General features: G+C 43.6%; 1 protein-coding gene across 10 annotated transcripts in view; it reads left to right on the forward strand.

The window, feature by feature from the left end:
• Nucleotides 1-10247, forward strand: part of LOC108753568 (ephrin type-A receptor 4) — a 105525-nt gene that overhangs the window by 56176 nt on the left and 39102 nt on the right. For all 10 annotated transcript variants that reach the window (XM_018495255.1, XM_018495258.1, XM_018495261.1 and 7 more), the window contains exon 3: nucleotides 8248-8327. In XM_018495255.1, the coding sequence (XP_018350757.1) occupies nucleotides 8248-8327 (80 nt within the window). The remainder of the gene's footprint in view (nucleotides 1-8247; nucleotides 8328-10247) is intronic.

Genomic DNA, 10247 nt, shown 5'->3' on the forward strand with positions numbered 1-10247 from the left:
AGATCGATCGTCGCGTGTACGATTGCATGTAACGATATGTGACGATTTGCAATTCAACTCGTCAACGTCGGCGCGATGGCTAACCGTTTAGTGTCGCGATTGTGATCGGAATGACTCAGTAATCAAGATTCTAAGATTCTAAGAGAAATTTCAGATAATTGAGAACATCATTTATTTAATTACGAGAAAGAGAGAGAGAGAGAGAGAGAGAGAGAGAGAGAGAGAGAGATAGTGAATTGTAGCTTAATTTTTTTAATTACTTACCATGAAAGAAATAATTGCTTCTTTAATTCTTGCGTCACGTTCAATTTAAAAACATTTCCATTTATTGATCCCAGCTATTTTGAAGCGTTTCGCGATGTACCATCGTTGGACTCACGAAATACGATATAATAGTCGAAGTCGATCGAGCGATACAATCGAATAGACCGACTATTTCAAGCGGGATATTTCGTTCAATCCTAAGAATCGTAGAGCGAAGATGGAGGCGAGATACGAAGCGGCCTCGCCCGGCTCGCTACGTACAAAATGCAAACCGCTCGGGATAAAGATGGAATCTGGATAACGGTACCGAAATCTGGAATACTTCCTCGATGCACGAGCACGATGGGAAACGCTCGCGACGGTGAGCGTAACGTCGCCCGTTCGCGTTTACGTGTCCATGCCGATCTTGATGAAACCGGTGATGATCTTGCTTCTCTCCGAAAGAGAGAGAGAGAGAGAGAGAAGGAGCGAAGATCCTGGAAGCTGCGCACATATGCAAAATCTCTGTTGCCGCTCGTGAGAGTCGGGCATTAGCGGGAACCGACACCGCGGGTGGGTTTCGGTGAATGTAATAACCGCGGAACGGTAACGATATTATATCCTTGTGAGAGATCAGGCCCAGGTTCTCATCTCGTTTGCGTATGTGCGTGCGCGCGTGCGGAAGACGAAATCGTAATCTTAATCGTCCCCGTGACGGGCAACAGGTTCTCTCGAGCTCGCGATTCAATCGTCCGTCTCTTTGGCGCTATACAAGGGCGCGAGGGGGGTCGACCCTCTTATATGTGAGAACCGTACGGAAAGAACAGGCCCGTTGCGTCATTCACCCATCTCCTTCGTCTGGCAACCTGAGCTATTGATTTATCGTCGCGAGAAACGATTTCTTTTATCGCAGGTAGGACGAGCGGGCGCGCGAGTCGCTCTCTGATTAGAGGTATGCATTGTGCATCGATCGATGGTTAATGGACAGAAGGAGAGAAAGACAGAACGGTGTCGCCTTACGCAAGCTAGATTGGAAGTCACGGGAGATAAGCCGAGCAGCCGATCAGGGCCGACAGATCCCTGAAGGTTCGGACTTGGGAGACGAGAAAAAGGAGATTGGACCTCGGCTCTCGGCCGCGTCTCGGTGTCTCTTTTTAGCTCGTTAACTACTGACGCGATCGTTTGAACCGAAACACTATATGTCAGGACGTAATTTCAGCATTTCTTCAATATTAAAGACTGTCAATCTTGATATAAGCTACCTGAGTTCTCGGATATAAGTTGCCCGAGTTTAATTGCGAAAGATTCGGTAACCCAAGTAACAAAATTAATCAGAAATTGACTAGTTCAATTCTGGCGCTTGTTCGAATTGTAACTAAGGCAGTTAAACTTGACCAATTTCTAATCAGATTTTCCCTAATCAGAAATTTTTCCGGCAACGTAAAATTTGTTTTAAATGATATAAAATCCTTTTTCAATTTGTTACATTTTTATTGAGAGTATCCAAACCCGAAAGAACTTTTATTGATTAATTGCAATTTTTTTATATCATACTTAAATTTTTTTTTCTTACTCATTGGGTTCTGAATCTGAAACCTCAGGATCACGAGTGATATGCAGCAATAGATTAACGCACTTTCTTAAAGGGTCGAAAAACTTAACGTATAATTAATTCCCCCCCCTCCCCCCGAGTGTGTGTACAATTAATTTTCCGCGATTGATAAAGGATTTATTACGAGTATTTATACTCGGCTTTAAGACTTACTTAACTTCGTCGAATACTTGCGTCTCCTTCATCGATTACGTCGATTTCGCTGTCATAGACGATGCGAACACTTTGAGAGAAATCTAACTAATTACCACGCCGCCGTATCTAATCGAAGTTAAACCATTCAATATTAGATTTGCATCCGTAACACGGTTTCCACTCACTTTCAGCGAATGCGACATAGGTACACCGCGACGAATCAGCTTACTTCGTAATGATGGTATCGCGAGACAAATTTGTGTTAAAACGAGGTCGACCCCCAAACCGACTTGAAAATATGTGCATGAGGGAAAGTACAGCTGTACCGTCGGGATACCACGCTTCAGTCGAGAACGTTTTATAAGTGGGAACTTCTTTTGCCGATCGATAAGATCAGATGCCTCTCTCTCTCGTTTGAATAATATGAAAAATCGAGATGGATAGATAAATGGAAGAAATAAGAGGAACCGTGCTTGGATACGTTCTTGGGTAGATTCGGGAAAAGGGGGGGGAGGGGACCGCGCACAGAGGACCGAAAAGGCAAGGGGCGACGGAGGGGGCAGGGGAGGGGCAGAAGGGCCGAAGACGCACCATCGGTGGAGTGAGTTAGAGCCGGCGGGCAACGCTATGCATACCGTCACACCCTGCGACACGCTCCAAATTTGAAATTTAAATTCGGTACCTCTCGCGGGACCACGTTGTACACCGGTTACACACGCACACACGTACACTCGCACACGCACACGCACACACACACACACACACACATACAACATGTGCACGCACACTTACGGCGAGAAAGATCTATGCATGTTGCGAGCGTGTGCACACAGGACGCCTTCGAAATAGCTTTAGACGCTCTCTATGCTGAAAATTTCGTGTAATTAAAAGTTACTTAGTATTGAAAAGTAAGAGGTTTCCCGTCAAACGAAAGCAATTACTTATAAATATGTAGGTGGTAAAATTTCACCTCGTCACTTCGTCGTTTCAAGGGTATATTCCTGTAGTAATAGAATTTTTGTGAAAAAAAAAAGCTTGTCACTCCTCAAGGTACATTTGATCGTGTTAAAGCGTTTAAAAATATACCGTGTCGTCGTATAAGATTTTCCTAGAGAGAAGATCGCGTTGAAATTATGTAATTGTCAAATTATCGCCCCTTTTGGGGCCACCAAAAGTGGGGCTGTGGAACAGGGACGCGACGAATCGGAATGTTTGCGAGAACAGGATGGAGCAAAAGGCAGGAAGGATGTATCGTCGTTTTCACGACGACCGACCTGCCCGTTAAGTCCTTTCCGCTCGTCGTGTAAACACACGCGGGAATAGTAATTCGAGACAGGGGCTCCGCGCAACGTGTCCTTTCACCTCCCGTCAGCCCTCCGTTCTGCCTTTCCTCCCACAACTAGTATAAAGTTGTCTCGAGTCGTGTATGATCGTCTTGTCTGCTTGTCGTTGTCGATCCACGATCGCGTCGAATTCGGGAAGGGAATGCTCTTTCAGGATGAGCTTGTTTTCTCGGATGTCAGCCGCAAATCGGAGCGTTGCTCTTTCACCTTGCATCCCATGCATTGTGTAGCTACTGTCAGACCTCATCTTGCTCTTGAAAAGAGCGACTCTATGCATCACAGGAAAGTCCCCAGAACCAGTGAAGTGTCTAGGGAAATTTTTTTATTCTTAAATTTTAATAATTTCAATTTCAACATTTACCAGAAACGTGATTTATTGATAATTTTCTTGAGCGATACATGTTAAAAAAATTTTTTTACTATAATGAAAATCATTTTCCTACAGATAATTGCACGATTTCTATTCCTAACTCTTTGCACAAAAATATATTATTACTTTATTTTCACCTTTATTATTTCTTGTTATATATCTTTTCTTCTTTTTTATCTTTTCTGTATTTTAATTTATTCCTTTAATAATATGACTTATATATTATATATTTTAAAGAAATGCGCTGACTCTCACTTACTGCCCTTTACTTATTGTTATTTATTTTATATTATTACTACTTGAAAAAAAGATTAATCGAAAAATGAGATATCAATAGTTTCTATACCGTGATATTGTCTTATGATATATTTTACTTACATTCTAGTAACACGGGATAATTCAATTAGAGTATATTTTTCAAAGTTAGAATAGATAATATAGAATCTGAAGGAAGCTTACGGTACTTTCGTCTAGGAAAATTATATATATATATTCTTAAACTTTAATCATTTCAATGTCTACTGGAAGCACGTTATTCATTGATCACTTACTTAAGCGCTACACGGTTCTAAACTTTTTTTTATTATTATGGAAAGTTATCCGATATGCGATAGACTTGAAACGTTCGCGTTACTTATGTCCAACGACCGCAGAACATCCTGCAAAATAACGGTTACATCGCGCTGGCATTACCCGCGAGATGATCGGCGTCGTCGCGACATTGTATTTTCTTCCTGTTCGTTTGCCCGCAAGCTTTTACCCAAACGTACGTAATTCGCATTTTCCTCGATTACGATCCAAGTCACGCGGAGAGAGAGAGAGAGAGAGAAAGAGGGAGGGAGCGCGTCCCCGTGATGTTGCTTTTTTCTTCCCCTCTCTTATTTCCCGCCGCTCCTCTTCTCGAGGATTCCGTAATAATTCCACACACGACGACACACGCCGCGTAGTGGCTCGCGTCATGTGACACGTGTCCAACGGGCGAAGGCGCATAATGCACGTGTCGCACGCACGATACGTAACGACTGCAGCGCTGCTGCACCGGCATGTGACGGCCGCCACCGCGTCATCTCGTGTATACCGGCGGGCGGCTGCACTTTCTCTTTTCGCGTCGATGATCGCGCGATCGAATCCTCAAACCACACCGTTATCTTTCCCTCCCGTGATGTCGCGCACTTGTGGCGAGGTAAAGTACCGAGGTACAGCATTAGCCGATCAAAGTTCCGAAATTTATGCTAGCTCTAAAACGAACCCTCGGAGGACAAGTGTCAAACTACATAAATCCAAGACGTATTAAAAAGCGTGTCGCAGGCAAAAGTGAGGTCGCGGTGAAAATATGACACGCACAAGTATGATATACACGGGTATACACGGAAAGAGAGAATAACAGTTTTGCAGCATTTCGAAGTTTAGCTTAGGGAAATAAATGTGTAAGACGCTCCAGCTGATTGCTAGAATATTGAATCTTTCATAGAATCGCTCATCGTGTTTGAGTCCTACAAAATGATTTTCAGATCTGGATCTAGCACAGTTTTTAGATACTTCAGCAAAACCATTTTTTCAGGTCTGCATCCAGCAAAACCATTTTTTCTGTGTGCAGAGATAGAACGTTCTAAATTCTTCTATGCTTTATATATTTGTTTGATAAAAATTTGATTGATTTTGTTCATCCTCCTCTCTCTCTCTCTCTCTCTCTCTCTCTCTCTCTCTCTCTCTCTCTCTCTTAAAGAAAATTTGTATTCAATTTTTAGTAACATAAAATTGACTTGAAATCGACCGTTACAATCGATCGTGAATAAAAGGAAATGCAACCTTTATAGCCTTTTAAACGAGGAAAATGGCCAGCGCTTGCGGTCCCTTTAATAGCCGCTATAGTGATACGGTTGAATAGTTACTAAAACGTCATGACAGTCGATTGAAATTGTTGCCAGAGTCATGCTCGTCGAAATTATTACGGAGTACTTCAGTACATCTCTTTCCGCGATCGTCTATGCCAGTAACTATAGTTATCTTATCCCGGAATTACCCTACACAGCTGGTGGTACAGCGATATAGCTATATGTGTATAGATTGGAAATGGCTAAGAGTAAACTCGATAGTTTCTATACGGAGACATACCTTCTTCTTACGTGGCTCAAGTTCATTCGTGTCACTACGTAGTGTCAGATCGATCCGAGAGAGGTTTATCGTCCCATAACTCATTTCTTCGTACGCTCGGCCTTCAAGAAATAGATATCTTCTTCGACGTAACACGTGACAAGAAGGTGAAAACGGACGGCTGTCTAAAATGCAAATTTCAAGAAACAGACATTATTATAACGTCGCGGATTGAGTTGGTTATTCGTCGAGTAAATCCCAGTGTTAGAGAATAATCTTGAGGTCAATCTGCCAAGTTTTCTGCGAAGTTTATTAGGAGCGATAAAGGCGGTAATGAAAGGAGCAATCTCTCTCTCTCTCTCTCTCTCTCTCTCTCTCTCTCTCTCTCTCTCTCGGATCTTACTCCGTGAATTCGGTTGTGCGAAGACGCGCGTGCCTATATATTCGAGTTATAGTATAGTTCTTCACGAGAGCACTCGAATTAGATCGGCACGCTGCAGTGCAAACTCCACTCCTGCGAGAGATATGGCTTCACAATGATATGGCTTAGAGGGTAACTGATCCCTCGGCTTAAAATGGAGTATCCCTTTTTGCGATATTAATGCCCGCCGTTATCGAACTCTCGCGGATTCCAAAATATAGATACACGTATCCCATGAAGCGTCCGTGCAATACATCCCTTTATTTAGATAGAAAAATAAAAATTGTTGCAGCAACAGAGAGATATAGTTTTATTTTTTGCAATTTAGGTTGGAATCGCCTAAAAATTTGTTTAGGTCTCTGTTGGACCAGAACTTCGTCCCGGATTAATCCCAAAGTAACATTCGGCACAATTTTTTCCCTTTTTTGTTTTGAGCACGCGACCTGTCGCTCACACTCTGCTCCGCATCGGTCTGGATGCAGCGAGATAATTGCAGTTCGCGCGAGTGCCTCTGTCGATTCAATCGGTTCGCGGGCGAGGAAGGGAGGTCGACGGGCGAGGAAATGGAAGGGGGGGAAGGGTTCCAAAAAATGGTATAAACAAAAATGGATTTTACTGCATACAGTTTTCACCTTTGAGATTCTGCGTGCTGTCGGAGATGAATGGATGAGTGTGTCGCATTCGCGCTTTGGTCTAGAAATTCAAAGACCCGAGATATCCAAGTAGAAACTTTAAGGACAATCGTTATTAGAGACCAGGGATACAGTCAACTTAGTTCAGTGTAGGTTTAGACGAATATCGCGAAATGAAGGAAAATTGGAAAGAGAATTAAATGACTGTTAAAGTAAAAGGGGAGGGAGGAAGGAAGGCGGAGAAAGAACATAAGAAAGGAACGATGAAAAGGAGATACAGGAAGGAAGGAAGGAAGGACGGACGTGCTGTCATGGCTGAAAAGAGAAAAGGTGCTGGAGATACAAAGAGCGCGAGGCGAAAAGAAGAGAGACGAATGGACGGAGGAGTAGAGAGGAATGTGCTGGGCGCGTGGATGAGAGGCGAAGAGAGGAAGAACGGATCGACGAAAGGGAGAGAGGAGAATCGAGGGTTGGTGGCGACCCAGACCCGGTCGATACGACCACTACCACCAACATCATCACCGCCACCTCTATACGACGAGTATGAGGCAAGACAGAGCGCGGAACTTGGTTCTTGCGCGAATGCACCGCATATAGCGAATCTTTTCATTTTTTTCCAACCTTACATGTCTCTCTTTCTCTCTCTCTCTCTCTCTCTCTTTCTTTCCCTCCTTCCTGTTGCCTATCATCTCTCGGTATTTTTTCACCTCTCGCGTTTTCAACGATCCGCCATTTTCAGAGGGAGCGTGCTCCTATAGTCCTATCTCTCTTCAGTGGGTGGATTTCCTCACGATGACTTTGGCACGTATACTTGCCAGAGATTATGAGATCTGCTTTCTCAAGATAAGCTCGGTCAAGTCTGGCTATTGTTTGAATTTCGTATCGTCTCCTGTAATTGTACAAAGAAAGAACGATTTTGCTGTATCGAAAAATTTAAATGTAAATCTGAAAATAATTTTGTTGAATTATATCAAAATAATTATGTAGGAGACTCAAACGTGTAACAATGAGCAATGCGCTGTAAAAAGTTTCGATCTTCTAACAGCTAGTTCGTGAGGCTCCTACATAATTAGGCTAACAAAATTATTTTCAGATCTACATCTGGCTAAATTTTTAGATACTACAACAAAACTACTTTTCCATGTAACATTGTGGCGTGTAATTATTCTGATAGGTGTGTCGATTGTACGAAATAAGGCAATTGAAGGAATTGCATCACGGGAGTTCAGGAAAATATAAAAAAGAAATTTTGGAATTCTTTAAAATTATTTTTCTATGCTTTTTATAAGATTTTTTTTATCTTATAATTTAGAAGGGAAAAGAAATGAACAATATTTATTACGATTATTATGATGTTATTTCAAACTACTAACGTCGCATTTTCTTTGTGTTTGCAGTTGTTCTCTTGGACACGACGACGGAGGAGAAACTCGATTGGACGAGATATCCTTTCGGGCCTCAAGCTAACACTCCTGGTGTAAGTAGATAAAAATTTCCATCGCATGTTATAGAAGACGTCGAACTTCTCAAAATCCTAGCGAAAAATCTATTTTTCTTTTCCTCTCTTCGGTACGAAGGAAAATTATTCATTCCGATAATTCGACTTTTTAAACGATACAAGCATCGAGAATCCGAAAGTAAGACTCGCCCTTCCTCGATGTGAGGGAAGAACGAAACAATTTCTTAAATATCGCGAATTTCCACGGAAATATTCGACGTGCCAACAGCAACACGGGGAAATTCCCGTCGACGTAGGAATTCCGCTCGCTCGCTCGCGCGCACGCTCGGCATCCTTTTCTGCGTGGCCAAAGGGAAATATTAAAAATGTCTCAAACATAAATTAATACTCTCTCGCGAGGTCGTTGCACGCGATTCAGGAGCGCTCTCTCTCTCTCTTTCTTCCAGCGATCGTAACAAAGGAACGCCTAGATGGAAAAAAATTCCAGGATCTCCCGACATTTTCTTCTCTCTTTCTCTCTCTCTCTGTATTTTTTTTTATTCTTCTCTCTCTCGGAGAGGAGAGATCTTTTGGAACTCGACTGGCCGGGTTCCGGTGGGTACCAGAAGCACTTTATAGTCTCGGTACGCACGCGGCACATACGTGGGCTCCCGCTGGCCGATGCGCTCTCTCGGCGCCATGTTTGTTTTTCAGTTGTTAAGCGCGCAGCGGGCCGCCAGACAGGTTTAAATCAGCCTCCACCTCTCTCTCCGTTTCTCCTCTTCTTCTTCCTCCTCCTCCTCCTCTTTCTCATCCTCTGCCGATTCTCTCCTGCAGCATCACTCCCGCCTCCTCCTCGTCCCCCTTCGCGCCCCACAGTCGGACCGCGTATGCACCGCACTCTCGGTTCGTGAGTCAGTCCAACCGGGTAACAAATTGCTTTTTGTTTGAACGGACAAATTAGTGATACAGCCGCGCCGGCAGAGGTGCCGGCCGAAAAGAAGACCGGGCCGGTGAAGGGAGAAGGAGGGACGCGCGGTGTGTGTTTATTTAAACATCGTAGGCACCGAGAATGCAGTTTCGCGCACGGAGGACATCCTCCTTCGTGACCCTACGTGGGTGTCGGCCACAGGATATCTCGCGTTCGAGCCTTCGGCTCGATCATGACGATAAACTTGGCGGCTTTGATTTTTTTTCGCGACTCGACAAACTCATCGGATATCTCCAAGCTTTATTGTCATTTTTATTCTATTTTCATTACACCCCTCCATTGTTTACTCTACGCTTATCTTTACTCGATACTTTAGTAACATTCACGCAGGGACGTCCAACGATTGGGATTGTTCAACGGAGAAGGCAATTTGTCTCTAAACGGATTTAATAACTCTTCGCGCTCGTCATCGAGATCCCACAAGCTTCTCGCCTCTCTCTTTCCGCAAAACTTGTTGTTCTTTATTTATTTTATTCAATTGTCAAAAATCCTTTTTTCTTTTTTTTTTGCCCTCGATCATCGAAAACGATCGAGAATGGTACACGCGTGCTCATTCTTCTTTTTTTCACTCCTTTCTCTCGCAACCGTCGATTGTTAGTATCGCAGCGCTAATCGGCCAGCGTAACACTCTGTTTGAAAAGGTTCTTTGAGACTGCTGTTGATTTTTCTGGGTGCTAAACGTTCGACGCGCCTGCTCCCTCCCCTCCTCCCTTTCCCCCCCCGAACGAAACAGACCGGGGAGGGATGGCTACGCCGGCGGACCACGCACGGGTGTCTGATCTTCTTTTTTTCTTTTTTTTTTTTTTTCGAGAATGACCCGAAAAAGAACTCTCTCACTACACGCTTCGTTCTCCGTGAACCACTCGAGTTCACTTTGCACCTCCTATTCCATCTCATCCGTCGGAAGTGCTACGTCCAAATACACGTCTCTCTCTCTCTCTCTCTCTCTCTCTCTCTCTCTCTCTCTC

Source organism: Trachymyrmex septentrionalis, unplaced genomic scaffold, assembly GCF_001594115.1.
Source record: "Trachymyrmex septentrionalis isolate Tsep2-gDNA-1 unplaced genomic scaffold, Tsep1.0 scaffold7, whole genome shotgun sequence".
NCBI lineage: Eukaryota > Metazoa > Arthropoda > Insecta > Hymenoptera > Formicidae > Trachymyrmex > Trachymyrmex septentrionalis.